This window comes from Actinia tenebrosa, unplaced genomic scaffold, assembly GCF_029948245.1.
Source record: "Actinia tenebrosa isolate PJP-AT-01 unplaced genomic scaffold, QUT_ActTen_1.0 PGA_scaffold3__52_contigs__length_22856419, whole genome shotgun sequence".
Lineage (NCBI taxonomy): Eukaryota > Metazoa > Cnidaria > Anthozoa > Actiniaria > Actiniidae > Actinia > Actinia tenebrosa.
This window is the reverse complement of record NW_028292580.1, coordinates 763,984-779,261: the sequence shown is the minus strand read 5'-3', so window position 1 is coordinate 779,261 and position 15,278 is coordinate 763,984. Positions and strand designations below refer to the sequence as shown.

At 37.3% G+C, this 15,278-nt stretch overlaps 2 protein-coding genes across 3 annotated transcripts; one reads left to right on the top strand and one right to left on the bottom strand.

The window, feature by feature from the left end:
• The first annotated feature begins 7,741 nt into the window (after positions 1 to 7,741).
• LOC148907541 (uncharacterized) lies at positions 7,742 to 10,295 on the top strand. The gene is made up of 3 exons (XM_089035503.1): positions 7,742 to 8,035; positions 8,273 to 8,425; positions 8,583 to 10,295. The coding sequence occupies exons 1-3, from the start codon at positions 8,017 to 8,019 to the stop codon at positions 9,914 to 9,916; spliced, it is 1,506 nt and encodes a 501-aa protein (XP_088891629.1). The 5' UTR covers positions 7,742 to 8,016; the 3' UTR covers positions 9,917 to 10,295.
• An 8-nt stretch (positions 10,296 to 10,303) lies between these two features.
• LOC148907540 (uncharacterized) lies at positions 10,304 to 12,493 on the bottom strand. 2 transcript variants are annotated; one of them, XM_089035501.1, is made up of 4 exons: positions 12,283 to 12,493; positions 11,866 to 12,059; positions 11,598 to 11,758; positions 10,304 to 11,459 (listed from the first exon to the last, which is right to left on the bottom strand). In XM_089035501.1, exons 1-4 carry the CDS (start codon positions 12,299 to 12,301, stop codon positions 10,304 to 10,306), a joined length of 1,530 nt encoding a protein of 509 aa, XP_088891627.1. In that variant the 5' UTR covers positions 12,302 to 12,493. The 2 variants fall into 2 exon arrangements, with proteins under 2 accessions (XP_088891627.1, XP_088891628.1); XM_089035502.1 differs by having other exon boundaries at positions 11,866 to 12,056.
• Between the last annotated feature and the right edge of the window lie 2,785 nt (positions 12,494 to 15,278).

Below are 15,278 nucleotides of genomic sequence, written 5' to 3'. Positions count from 1 at the left end.
CTAGGGTAACAAATCCAGATATGGCATGTCCTGTATATCTTAATTTGAACTCATCTGAATTAAAAGCAAAGCCTAATGCTAAATCTAATAACTTAAACTGTAGAATAAACCCTAGTACTAGCTAGCACATAACCACTGCATTTACTGTGAGGACTTAGCTTTAGTATAATACAACAAGCAATTATTGCAATATTTCAACTTTATAATCTGCAACGATATCTACATTGGGAAATTCTTCCCTGGGCATAGTTCAAGCTGATGGTTCAGTTCTTATTGCAATGCATCAGTCCCAGCAATCATCAAAAATGGTCAAGTCAGTATTATCAAGCTCGTGAAATCACCTATAAAGGACTCATATTAAGGTGTTTTGATACAGTTTCGTGATCACCAAACAGAACTTTTTCAATCGTCGCGTTGACAATGTTCTGTTTGCTGGATCATTTTGGAATTTATACCAGTTGTTGCTCTTGGTTTGGAGTTTGTACTAATGTATATTTTATTAAAATGAAAGTCTTCAACGCAAGAAAATCGAGAAAAATCGAAAATTGAAAAAAATAAAAGTGCGCGCGATTCAGAGGTGCTGTAGAAAAACTGTTAACTCCTAAGAATCCCCAATTCATGACAAACAAAATATCAAGGATTTAAGGAAAAGCTTATGTTAGATTTGGAGAAAATCGCACGAACATTTCATACTCTCAGTTTTGTTTATCGCTTTTGCGTACTCGGTTTAAAAAATTACTATTGAATGAAATTATTCAAAAACATCCTAAAACGTTGCTGTTGCTCTTGTTTTTAAACTGTGTGAGTTTGGTCAACTAGTTCCTTGCTGGTCTTGAGAACGAATTTTTTTTGGAAGAGCGTTTTTAAGTAAAGATTTAGCAAATCTTCGAAGTTTTGCGTTTTCCACGATTTCTCATAAACGGCTCGAACGATTTTCTAAATTAAGCTCATGAAATGATAAGTTCAATTCTTCTGTACCGTCCGCCATTTTAAATTTTACATGTTCTCAAATATGCTGTTAAAAAATACCGACCATAAATCCAAAGCAACACGATTACTCGTTAGAGTAACAGTGAATTCCCAGAAAATAACAAACTAGTAAAAAATATGTAAAAAATATATTTTGCAAGATATTAAATTTGCAAGGGATCTCATATAATCTGACAGTCGCTTCGCTTTTCTCTTCTCTCCTTCCTATGATTCCCTGCATTAGTGCTCTACTCCCATAACGCATTTTGCGCTAGTTTCCTATGAGCATAAGAAGCGACTGGGTACGAGTCTGGACTTTCCTTAAAAGGGAAAGAAAACGCCTATCGTTTTGCCTGTGGCATTGTATTGTTTCACTCCAGACAGGAGATTTAATGCGAAAAACCTCTTTGGTGGGGCTTAAAAAGGAACTTAAGGGTGGCAGCTGAAAACGTATCCGGCTACCACCAGCTGAATTCCACCAAAAGGAACACCTAAGTTATTGTGGACATTTCTCCCAATGCAGTCCAGTTTTTCAAGCAGTGACCTGCTGACCATGGATATTTAATCGATTACAAGACTCCGGCATGTCCTCCACCTCTCCACTGCAGCCCGGTTTTTCATTACTCTTTCCAAACACTGCAGAGGAGTTCCATGGCCCAAACCAATTCCTGAAATTAAATATAATGAGAAAGTAATTAATACCAGTATAAATATGAAATCATAGAAATCATAGACTGACTTCAATTGAGACTAGCTATATACACCGTTATTTTTTAAGATTTGAAACTTTTAAAAATGCTTTGTAAGGTTCTTTAATTAATAATTATATTATGGGCGTAAATATGTCAACCTCAAGGTTGGCGCCTTCTTACCAAACTGAGGTTTTACAGGAATGCCTTGTAAACATTATTTAAATTGTTTGATAAATCAGTAACAAATGTGTTAACAAAAGGACTATTCAGTACTTAACACTGTAATCCATTTCATCCTATATCTCAAATATTTTTTGATCTGTTTGATCTGTTTTCATACCATCAACAACTGGCATGGTTGGTTATAGTGGCTAGCTCGCTGACCTTTCACCACTGTGGTTGGCATGCCATGAGGGTTTCGGGCCAAATATCCAATGTAGAAGTAGCGTAACACAAGAATGCTGAAACCTTATACGTGTGAATGAGTCCCTTAATATTGAAAAAAAAAAAAAAAAAAAAAACAAAGAGAGAAGTTTCTTTGAGTAACAAATGACGCATGAGAGTTGGGATTTTAGTGTGTGTGGTAATAGCGTGTTGTTGTTGAATGATGGCACTTAGACCCTAAGGCACTTGAAAACTTCTGATGGAAAAATGCTCTGTTGCTTTCACTGCCAGAAATGGAACACAGCATTGCCAGAAGTCCATGGTCCAGTGCTTGACAAAGGGATTTAAACTTTGAGTCAACATCTGAGGGAAATTTCTTAGTGTTCTTAAGACCCCTGTTATAAATTTCTTTGCGCACAATGAGACCAAATTCGGAAATGACATTATGGACAGTCAACAAGGATAGTTTTGGTCGACTCTCTGGCAAAGTTGATTGACTATCGGGACATGCACCCTGAACTGCACTTTTGCTTCCTTCCAGAAGAACCATTTCTCCACTCTAAAGAAACTTCAGGACAACCTCACTTTGATTTACATTTTGTACGATGTACACTCCTCCAGGCAAGAGGCTGGAAGGGATGAGATTTTGAAAACAAGCCATCTTTTTGTTGTTTTCTGAATAAGCCTTTATCGCCGACCCTGAACTCTCTTTCTTTAGCCTTTTGGAAGGACCGCTTGTGGTTTTTATGGATTGCATGTTTAGTGGCTCCCAGAACATCCAGCAACTTAAATCTGAAGGCTTCGTTGACATGACCCAGCATTTTCTTGAGATCTTCTGCTTGACTAGTAAAATCCTGGATCACATGACTGGATACTGGAGGAGAAGAATGTGAGTAGCTGTCATGTCATAAATGGGAAAGGTCTTTCATGGCCAAGTCACAGGTTGTACCAAGACAAGAAGACAAGACAGTTTCAGCAGAAACTGAAACAACACGCTGGTAGGTGGACTGTCCTCGTGGCAGAGATGGACGCCCAGGGAGACGGCAAGCTGGTGGTCTTCAGGTGAGATGGGCCGCCCATGAAAGAAGTGCTCCAGCGCCAGCTCGCACTGATACGCCTGCCACAGGGCATCGTAACCACCTACCTTGCGGTTGCCGTTGAAGATGGTTTTAAGGTCGTCCAGAAGGTGTCCCAGTATGGCGGAGAGGATTTAAGTGAACATCAGGGTACATGTCGAATCAATTTGGTGTATGGGTAGCAGCATGGGCGTGGATGTGAGGCGATTGATCAGTGCTTTGTGATTAAAGAAGGAAGTGGGAAACAGGACAGCGGGCAGGTGATCTGTGATGAGGACGATGTGTTCCATTCTCACACGCAAGATACGATTAGTCTTGGTGGAGAGATCAGTGTAGTGGTCGACGTACCTCATGCCACGATGGATCATCCCCCAGGTGGTGTTGGGATGCATCAGACCGCAGGTGGTGACACTGCCACTTACTGGATGCTTGAACAGTGAACTCATGTGGAGGTGAGGGGAGTTTGAATAAAGCTGCAGGAAGTTGCAGTGGTCCCTGTCAGGCAGGATGCGTATCAGGGACTCTATTGTAAGTAACTGCAAATGGCCATTGAATTTGAAGTTTGGCCGTGCTAGATTTTCCCATTCAAAGTAATAAAATATTCGAAGTTAGACATATTAATAGTATTACATATTATAATCTATATTAGATTTTAAGGTAGTACCGGATCTTCAAAATTCTTCTATGATTTTTTTTTTTTTAAATTCTGTCATTTGAAGTTTATTGTTAGGGTATTCAAATAATGAAAAAAAAGAAGGGGGTAACCGTATTGGTTATCGAGATGTAAGGTTTCAAAAAGGAGAGACTTTTCAGTTTTCCGCAGGTTTTTTCCGAAAATCTGCCTCCTCTAATAAATTCGAATTACTCGAATCGATTTAACAAAGAAGAACAGAAAACTGTTTTAAACTATAGGTGTTAAGCCTAGAAAACATATCTAGATAAAAAATCCATCCAATCTTTTGCAAGTAGTGTGAAAAGTTAATTCTAGAAGCGAAATTGCTTGTAAGTTGGCGCAGTTATATGCGTGTGTATACATGTGAAATTCATTTTTTGTTACTTCATTTTTATAAAGTTATGAATCAAAAGAGTGACCAAGTCAGGCAATGAAAATCTAAGCATCTTTTGAAAACATTTCATTTTTGCCTCAAAAGTTCCATGAATTAGCGAAATACTTTGTTAAGTTATAGAAAAGGATTCAACTTCTGACATTATTTCAATCAATTTTCAAAACAGCGCAAATAAAGGGTAAAAAGGAAATGCGCGAAATGGATGCGCCATAGCAAGGGTCCGGAACTACCTTAACATAAATTTATTTCATTGGAATTCTTCAGATGTAGTTATTAGTACTTGAAAAATAAAGTTCTTCATGTTTAAAAGGTATTCGTGGACGAGGAGACACCTGTTTCAAAGAGCTGGTGTAGAGGTGCGCTAAGACTAAGGATAAAAACTTTAGTCAATGATGAAATGTTGTGATACGAAGGATAAATATCTTCTTTTACTTTGGAAATCATTTTTATTTGTCTCTGATCCTCGACCTACCCAAGTTCAAGTCATTAGTTAAAGGGTATTTACCGAAAACTTGGCGAAAACATTGGAAGATTGTCTTTAAGTTTGTGCTGCACATTTTTGTACAAAATATCAAAACTGACTTTTTTGTTCTGGTGTTTTTAAAAATCTAAATCAACGGGATTAATGAACGCTTTATTTTCAACTAACCTTTTCTTTTGTCTTTTGATTGTTTGTTTTTGTTTCCTTGCCTACCTTGCTCTCATTGGTTTCTTTTGTCTTATTCTATCATATATACACTCCTTTCTACCACTTCTTTCTCTTTTACTCCGACGAAGGACTAGCGTCCGAAACGTCAGTAAGTTTTTTCATCTTTTCACGGTGTATAATTTACCTTTTCATCATTACTAAATCTAAAGTTTGTTTATTGAATTATTTTTGAGTGACATACTAGATCTGAAATGGCATGAATACCGCTGGGCCAGGAGGGTCAAATTCTTTACATCTCCAGACCTGTGTGGGTTTGCCATAGACTTCGGCTTCCTCGTCTTTCATGTACCAAGAAATGCATGCTAAAGCCAACTGCCTGGTTTTACCATCAACGGTTAATCTGTGAAGGATGTAGAATAGACGACTTGCACTAAGAGGTCACGTGATCAAATCCGCCATTGTGGCTGGCATTCTACAGGATTTTAGCTATGCGAGAATGTAAAAAAAGATGGCGGATTCTGGTTGTTTTTTGGTGACAAAAGGTACGTTAGCGCACTAAATAACTATAAAAATCCCCTTTTCTTGCAGGAAATATATTCTTAGTAGATATCTAAAGTAGATTTCTGCTATAAACTAGCCAAGAAGAGAAAACAAAAGGTATTTTTTGCGATAGGATGTGAAAACCTATGAAGTGTTTAGTCTTGTTTTGCCGGCTTCATGACCTTAAAACAACGACTTCTTGTCAAAACTTTTCAAGTATATTTCAACTTCATTCTTGAAAACGGCATTTTCTTGCAAGAAATATACTTTTAATTGATATTTTAAGTAGGGTTTTGCTATTCATTCGCCAGGAAGAGGAAAAATATTGCATGTTTTGAGGTCATGAAGCCAGCAAAACGAGACTAAACACTTCGTAGGTCTTCACATCCTATCGCAAAAATACCATATTTTTTTCTCTTCTAGGCTAGTTAATAGCAAAAATCTACTTCAGATATGTACTAAAAATATATTTCTTGCGAGAAAAGGGGATTTTTATAGTTATTTAGTGCGCTAACTTACCTTTCGTCACCAAAAAACTACCCGAATCCGCCATCTTTTTTTACATTCTCGCATAGCTAAAATCCTGTAGAATGCCAGCCACAATGGCCAATTTGATCACGCGATCTCTTAGTGCCAGTCGTCTATTTAACTTGGCCTGGTCTTGCTAAAGAGGATGTGTTTATTGTACCGTCAGCATTGGCCCAGGAACCAATAACCCTTGAGCATCGTAGAATTGTGCTATCTTTTTTTGAACCAAATTTTTTCACTTCCAAGGTAAACATGTGCATATACCCTTGCAATACTTGACAAAGAGTTAATGCTTATATTGTCAACATTAGCAAGTAGCTTCTTGTAACAACACAACAGACCTAGATCATCAGCATTTAAAGTCATGTGTTGATAGGACTTCGGAAGGCTAACCAGTGTTAAGTCATTCCAGTTCACATTTTTCTGATTATGACATGAAGCACATTCAGAAAAATACATAGCATTAATTGCACTGAATCCAGAGTTATCATCACTGTCAATAATAATCAAGAACCTGAATAACTGCTCCCAAACACTCATAATTCCAGTGATTCAGCTTTGAAACTCCTGTAGGATTCTGATCTAGAATAATTCTTCGCCAATAAAACATAAACTATCCAAGATTTTGAAACAGTAATGATAAAAGGATAAATACTGACGTTTCGGACACTAGTACTTCGTCGGACACTCTGAGTAAGGACTTTAAGGTGGAACGAAGTATGACAACTGAATTCCTTGTTATCTGGAAAGGAGACTCTCCAAAAGACTTTACACTGGAACCAGAGAATCATATCCCATCCACTTTGATATATAATTTTGAAAATCCAGCGCCAGAAGAATGTATGATCGACGCAGCAAAAGAGCAGCTGTAACTGATGTTTGAACACAGCCTGAAAGTTCCATTGATGACCACACAGACCATAGAGATACGGCATGACGTAATACGTAAACTTTTTCCATCGTTACCTTCCACCTTTAGTCGAGATTACCACCACCTAAACGAAGCTGCTCTGGAATGAACCGCACTTTCAAAGTATACAGAAAGAGTTATTTCCTTAACACAAAAGCGACGCAGGATTGTATTCCTGGTCCTTATCAAGGTAAGTTTGGGGAAGGCGCCCTATTTCTACGAGTGTCAAGGCCACAAGACGAAGACAAGATACATTGAAAGAGTTTCTTTTCGGTTTAGAAAAGAAAGCTTTTAATTGAACTGAATAAAAAAGTGAAGGCTATATGAAACACTTTTACAAAAACGGCTCTTTTAGGAGCCACTATATGCCAAAAAGTCATGGCCATGTGCTCTGAGTGGTGAGCTTTACTAGCCTGAAAATGTCATAGCCTAGCATGACACCATACATATATAAATAAAATAATCAATCATTCTTTTGACTTTGAAGTCTTCGTGGGAAAATGGTGTTGGGAGTTGAAAGTTTATAAACTCCATAGCTCTCTGCAGCATTTCCTTCCTTTAAAAATTAAAATCGCTTATCAGTTTATACAAAGCTTTTGGTTGGGTCCTTTAGGTGTTAAGATTTTTGAAACTTTCTGAAATTACACTTACGTTCTTTTGTCACTTTGAAGACTATTTGGATGCTTCTTAAAGTAAATAATAATAAAAAGTTTAAGACAAGATACACGTATGACATTTATTGTGGTTTCTCTTCTGACAATGTTAATATTCATGACGTTATGCCTGGTCCCACTTCAGAAGAAGTCCATAGAGGAAGGGCGATGGCTCCTCGAGGAAGGGCCCTAAATTAGGGTCACTAACCATCAATCTACAATACGGAATTTACATGATTTTAACTTGACTTGAACAAGAAAGTAAGCAATAGGCCCTTTGCAGGATTAGGTCACGTGCTTGGTTACCGCGTAGCAACGCCATGTTGGGACGCAAGCGTCCCAAGCGCCATATTGAAATTATAGCGTGACGAAGCCATACTTGAAGTTTTATATTCAATTTATTTGCGATCTGTTCGAATCTGTTTTAGTATTAGTCAATTTTCTTAAAGTTATTAGTCTCTTGGATTGTTTTCTTCGAGTTTTTTGTTTATATTTCAAACATCAAGACGATTTTTTGACGTTTAAACCCGAAGTGAGCAGTGGACCGCATGGCGAACAATGGTCAAGGTAAGCAACCTTATTATTCATTCTTTATTTAGCGCTTTCTGTGTTCTGAAACCTTTGTTTATCTTGACTTATATCATTTGAGCGTTCGGTGAGAAACAAGTATGCTGTTTGTCTATGAATAACGATAAAGTTCGATGTTCCATATTAATTTTTTTCAGATGTCTAATGTACTCTACTTTCATGTCTTTTATATACACGTATGCTGGAATTAATTTTGGTTATTTGTGTTATTATCAGCTTCCACGGACACTCCAACTCAAGATCTGAGAAATTTTCCTGATTTTTCCTTTGCTGAGGTTGAGAGATATGCGAAAACCATGTCTGGGTGCACAAGCACCACAAGAGCTTACAAATTTTTTGCTGAGCCCGGATATCTACACAACATCCAAGGTATGTAAAATCAAAGTTTGATCTAGTTATATGTACCATCAAAGAAGTGATCTTAAAAGATACCATGATATAATACTAATTTTTTAATATAGTTATTATTGGCACTAACCTGGGATATATGATTATTAAATCTAAAACTTTTTTTCTTCTATTTCAGTCACCTATTCAGTGAATAGAGTCAAGGTGACAGCAAAGTGCTTTCGCTCGATGAGAAAAAGCGAGCCACCACACATTCTGGAGTGTTTCATGAGACTGGAAAACGCCATTCATGGAAAATGTTCCTGTGTTGCAGGTGCTAGTGGCTTCTGCCACCACCTAATAGGCCTACTGTTCTATATTGCTCATTGTAAAACCCTTGGAATGGTCTCCCTGCCAGATGATCTGACATGCACAAGTATGACTCAGCGTTGGAGTATCCCAAGAGAAAGGCAGATCCAGTCTAAAGAAGTACAGTCCTTACTGGTTAAAAAGCCAAAAATGGGAGCCAATTACAAAAAGTTCATCAAAAGCAATTTGTATTCACCTTCAACATTCTATGGTATTCTTTGTAAGAGTGACTTTGTTGGTCTGGAACCGCAACCCCTGGCAGTTGATATTGCTCCCACAGAAGAGCTAAGACCAAATTTACCTCAAGTTCCAACAAGGTATGGAAATGTCTTCAAAGGTAGTGTGCTGTCTTACCAGCAGAAGCTTTCTCAAGAGTATGTGATAAATGACTTTCTTGCCAGTGACTTTCCCAGGTTACCAATGGAGAATGCAGGAGAAAACTTCGATAATAATGTCCAGTTTTGCTTAACTCAAGACAAACAGGCAGCACTAGAGGCATTATCAGTCACTCAATCAGTTGCCATTGACATTGAGCAAAAAACTGTGACACAGAGTGCTTGTAATCTATGGCAGATGTTGCGCTCCAAGCGAATTACTGCAAGTAAATTTGGTCTTTGCGCAAAGCGTATCTCAAACTTTGAGAATTTGGTGAAGCAATTGAATCCATCAAGACATGTAGTCACTGCACCTATGCGAAGGGGTATTGAATTGGAACCGCATGCAGCTATGATTTATGCAAATCAGGCCAAATCAGGGATGGTCAACCTCTACCCCAGTGGATTGGTCATCTGTCCAAAGAGCCCATGGCTTGGGTGTAGTCCTGATCGCAAGGTCTACGATATCACTGCTGCAGCTGAAGGATCACAACCATTTGGGCTCTTGGAAATAAAAGTAGTCAAAGAGGGAGAAACAGATTTCAAAAATGTTAGATACGTTGACATTGACCCACTTACAAGTGAGAAAACACTGAAGAAGAACCATGACTATTATTTTCAAGTGCAATGTCAGTTAGCAATTACTGGCATTGAATGGTGCGATTTCTTTAGTTACATGAATGACAATACTTTTTTTTGTCAGAGAATCCTGTTTGACAAGGACTTTTTCCGGGAAAGCAAAAATAAAGTTGATAAGTTTTTTTTTCAATATTTTTTACAGGCAACATAGTATGACTAAGGGCAATAACCAAGAATTAATCACACCAATGTTATTCCATTTTAGACCATTTTTATTCAATTTTTGGATTTGTAAAGAGTTGAAAATCTGAATATCAGAACTAGCTTTTAGTCATCTATGCATAGAATCGTAATGTAAAGTTACTAAGCTATATTTTCAAATTATGTCACCTTTGCATTTGAAACTCTATGAGGATTTTGAAAACCCCATGGAATACAGTTAGATTAGAACTGGCTTCAAATGTTCATTAACTATTTCATGCATGGTTGGTGCAGTGAGCTAGTTTCAAAGTACTGCACGTGGTATAAATACATTGTAGTTTCCATTTTTCCTCATGCGTAATTAACAAATATTAGAAGTACATGTTGAAGGTTGTTTTTATTTGTCTCCATTTAATATCAAGGGCCCCTGAAAATTTGTTAATAAGCAGGTAATTGTATATATTTGATTAACTGAGCCCATCATAGACAATGGGACATCCGAGTCAAAGATATGGTATTCTTTGATCCTTCTGATTGCCCTTTCAACATGTATTCGCAATTTAGCAATTGTTTTTGTATTTAGCACTTCTGCTTCAGAAAATTGCCTTCTATCTTGTAAAAAGGGAGGGAGGTTCAGATGAGCACCCCTGTCCCTCAGCAAATCTTTGATATCAAATCCTTTATCTGCCATTACAGAATCACCATCCTCAAGCAAATCTAATACACCTGAACACCTTGTGATCTCTTTATCAGAAATTGCCCCTGTATAAAGAGAAGAAACGAATGTAACTGCACCATGTGGTGCAATACCTATTAGACCCTTAAGTGTTGTGTTACTCTTATACGTAGAATAAAGCTGGGACTGCAAAAGGAGAGATGATGGTGTCTCAACAAATATTTCTGTGCAATCAAGGATTACACGTGTTGTAGGATAAAGCCTTTTAAACTCCTCTGGCATCTTGAGATTCACATCAGCTCTTGATGGCCAAATCATTTGATTACCAAGCAGAAAATACAAATAGTTAGCCCAGGTTGTTAATTTCCTACTCACAGTTGACATATGTAGATTAAAACGATGTGCAAGATCTTGTTGAAATAGCCCTAATTTAATTCTAACTAGAAACATGAATAACTCATCTATGAGTTGCATCGCCCTCATATGCGGACGATTTTGTAATATACCTGTAGCATAACAGTATGTCATTGTTTCTGCAGAAGGCCTAGCAAAATTATAAAAAAATATCAAATGCTTGTATGTGCAAAACCCAGTGTAGAACTTAATAGCATCGTTGTCTGTGGAGAATCTTTCTAACCCGAACTTGTAGATGGCAAGTTCTGCTGCAACTTGTTCTTTTTGTTGCTTTACTTCTTCTTGGGCAGCATTGGCATCTCTTCTTGCTGCTGCTAGTTCAGCTTGTAAGGCTAGTAGCTGTGCTTTTGTCTCTCTGAGCTCATCAAAAATATTTGGGGCTTGGGTTGTGTTTTCTTCATAAGGTTGGTTTGAATCATCATCTTCTAAAGCTTCCACATCACTCTCATCTGTTTGTGTGCCACTGTAAACCAAAGAAGGATTTCGGTTTTTTCAGCAAACAATATCAACTATGTCAGAATACCACTGATCTGCTGGATGGGCCAATGCAGATTAAATATTTAGATTTACATTTAAATAAACAACTTGCATGATAACATACCTTTCAACTTGTCTTATAATCTTTCGTCTGCTTATTGTTACTGCCCAGTTAAATACAGTAGGGACTATTCCTTCTTTAAGACGCCGTCTTCCTGAATTATCAATAGGGAGGAAGTCTTCTTCTTTAAAATGTCTGCCACAAACTCTGGTCTTAGATGTTATCTACATACAAACCATAAGCGTAAGTTAAGTTACATTGAAAACATAGTAAAGAAAATGTTAGTTAATAAAGAGCATTTCCATTTCAGTAAAGATAGGCCTTAACTTACCTTGAAATATGGGCCAACGTCCCTTCTTATTTTGATAATCCATTGCTTTTGCATTTCCTTGTTTTTAGGTATTCGGTGAAATGACAACGAACTTTCGTAGCGACTATCACCTGTACACATCGGGACACAACAGTGATAATTTCCACCTCTGGACTTCTTTTTAGGTACTGGGGAACTTGGACCAGAATCATCTGCTAAACAGGGTTAAAAAAATACACGTATAAGACAAATAATACTGATTAAATGACAACAGCAACCGCAAGAAAAAATGTCAAAACAACAACAACAACCTTACAAGAAGAACAGGCATGTACTCCAGCTCATTGTGAAATGTGTTGAGCTGAATTAGCTTACTAGCAATGCTTGAGTAAGAACACAGAAAGCGCTAAATAAAGAATGAATAATAAGGTTGCTTACCTTGACCATTGTTCGCCATGCGGTCCACTGCTCACTTCGGGTTTAAACGTCAAAAAATCGTCTTGATGTTTGAAATATAAACAAAAAACTCGAAGAAAACAATCCAAGAGACTAATAACTTTAAGAAAATTGACTAATACTAAAACAGATTCGAACAGATCGCAAATAAATTGAATATAAAACTTCAAGTATGGCTTTGTCACGCTACAATTTCAATATGGCGCTTGGGACGCTTGCGTCCCAACATGGCGTTGCTACGCGGTAACCAAGCACGTGACCTAATCCTGCAAAGGGCCTATTATACCTTCTATACAAAAATCCATTTTCTATAACTTACCGTCATTTCAGTCATTTTGTGGCAGACACTGGAAAGGTCTTTGAGGGTGGTGCTAATGTGTTGGACCTCTGGCCATTTTGCGCAAGGGATACATCGAAAAGACCTTATATATATCATCATGGTCGGTCTTTCAGAAACTGAACTAAATGTTCGTATTAATTACGAGGTAACTTTTGTATTTTATCAGCTATTAGGTTGCCTTATATCTTCTTTGCAAAGTTGTCTTTATGATGTAATGAGTTTTTATGGTTTTATTTGTTTTAATTTTACTTCAAATAGTCAGCATTTTGATTATGACTTTTTTTGCATGTGTTGGCTCTTAGAAGAAACGTTTTTGTTTTTGGTGGCTCTTAAAAGAACCTTTTTTTTATTTTTTGTTTTGTTTTTTTTCTTTTCATATTTTCTCAGCGAATGTCTACTGGATGGGGGCTGGTGAGGAAGAGGTGGTGAGTATTCTTTTATACTTTCTTGCGACCTCTTCTTTGCCGCCTTCAAACCAAAACCTGGTTTCCCTCTTTTGGTACGCTCGCTTTCGTGGGGCATAGTTTTCAAGGACTTCTTGTCTTTTCTCTACAAAGTATAGACCTGCATACCTCCCATCTATTGGACTTTCGATGGAAGAATCGTCTCACGTTATCATTCTTCTTTTCAACTCCTGAAAAAAGGTATGATAAGGACCTCTCAAGTATTACGGTAATCGTGTGTCGATTTTCTAAAACACGTCTCGTTTTTGTAATCGTATACGTTTACTATGTCGTGCGTCCGTCGATCATCTGGTATGTATATGTTGTCTAAATCGGGCGTCGATTCTCGATTACCATGTTCTGTATGGAGTTAGACAGGTTTGTAAGCACACCATTCTATAAAATAAAAGCTACTTCAAAAAATGTGAATAGAGTATATATTTATCTTAGTGCAACTAAAGTTTTACGAATGTAAAAGACAACTAGTCCACAGATCAGATCAATAACAACCATTGTACATCCATGAAAGTCACAAATTTGTCGTGTACTGCCTTCAATGCCATGTGGATATGCTGGTAAGATAACTTTTCTTGTCTTAAGTATACAAAGAAAAAGATTTGCGTTTGTATCAGAAGGTAATCCCTTAGGTTTCGTACCAATGAGGATAGTTATAATTTTGCGATCAGATAGAGTGTTTCAGAATCTAAGCACTATCCTTAAATTCGATAGGCTTTGTTTTTACTTAAGGTGGCTGGACCCCCTCACGCTTGACCGCTACCTTCCACTTTTGGAACGCTGGTGCATAAACGTGTTTTATCCGATTGCAAATCTTTTTTGCACATAAGTCACATAAAGATTGAATTAATGTTTGATGCAGTTTTTAGTGAGATCGGACGTCATAACACGTGATTATGATGAAATATTTGTTTTCGTTTAGAAAATAATTTTAGCCTTGCAGAGCGTTCAACACTTAAATGCTTCGTACCACATAATTATATACTGGATGCCTCCATTTGTGGGGATTTTTGAAAAAATCTCTCTTGTGAATATTAGCTCTGAAATATTAATTTCGGCCGTATGAAATCCATTGTTTAGTTTTGAAGTAGATTATGCACTATATTCAAATGATCTCAAATATCTCATAATTAGCTAAAGTCATTGCTCATTTAGTTTTACTCTGTATCTAGTTTTAAAAGGAACATTTTGAAAGTAATCGACTTATGCGATTTTGTGAAAATGTATAGTGCAGAAGACGGGGTAAACATTTGATGCGCACTTTTCATCGCAGTTTTCTAGTCAATCTTACTAGATCTTCCATTATTCTAAAATCCGCTGATCATTTCTCTCAAAACTACGTCAGTATACAAATTAGAACTTAAACTAATATTACACAAAATTGCAAGACTATTGAACTCATTTAAAGCGGTCTAAAGTGAACGAGAAATACAGAAAACATTGATCGTTTCCCAACGATTTGATGCTCTGGGAATTCTATTGTTTGCTATTGACAATAACACCAAATTCTTTCGCACCATGCACGGTCTGATCTCGCTTGGCCGCTTTCCGATTTACTCCCGAAGCATGGTAATACAGAGTTGTGACAAACGTCCCACGTTTGAATAAAAAAAACTGTGTATTACCATGTGTTACCACCGTGTCGTTATTAATGCTCAATGAACAAGCTACAGTTGGCAGAGGGTTGGCGAGTCTGACCAGGGTACCAAGTTTCTTTCGGGGATCAGCAACATTGTACAGGGGGAGGGGGGAGTGCGACAGAGGAAAGCAATCGTGCCAAGTATTTTGGCAATGATTGTATCTTGGAAAGCTTTCGACATCTTGTGAGGAAAGAACTTTTTCATTTTATAAATATTTTCATAAAACTCATATGCAATTCTCTGAGCCTTTCATCTTGAATTAATTTCTCTCTCACTAAACGTGCTTCTTTCTTGTCCTTGGCTTCCCTGTACAGGTTCAACGGAAACCGTTGTTTTTGAAAAGCTGAAAAGCTATGGGAAAAAATATCAATCAACGTCAAATACCATGAACAAATTAATGTTTTACATGACAAAGCCTTAAGCTATAATCGTAGGAAAATTGAATTCAGCATCATGACATTAATAAGGAAAAATATGAAAAACAAAAATACTTACGATGAGCTACAAGTCTAACACCTATTTTGCACGACTAATCAAAGA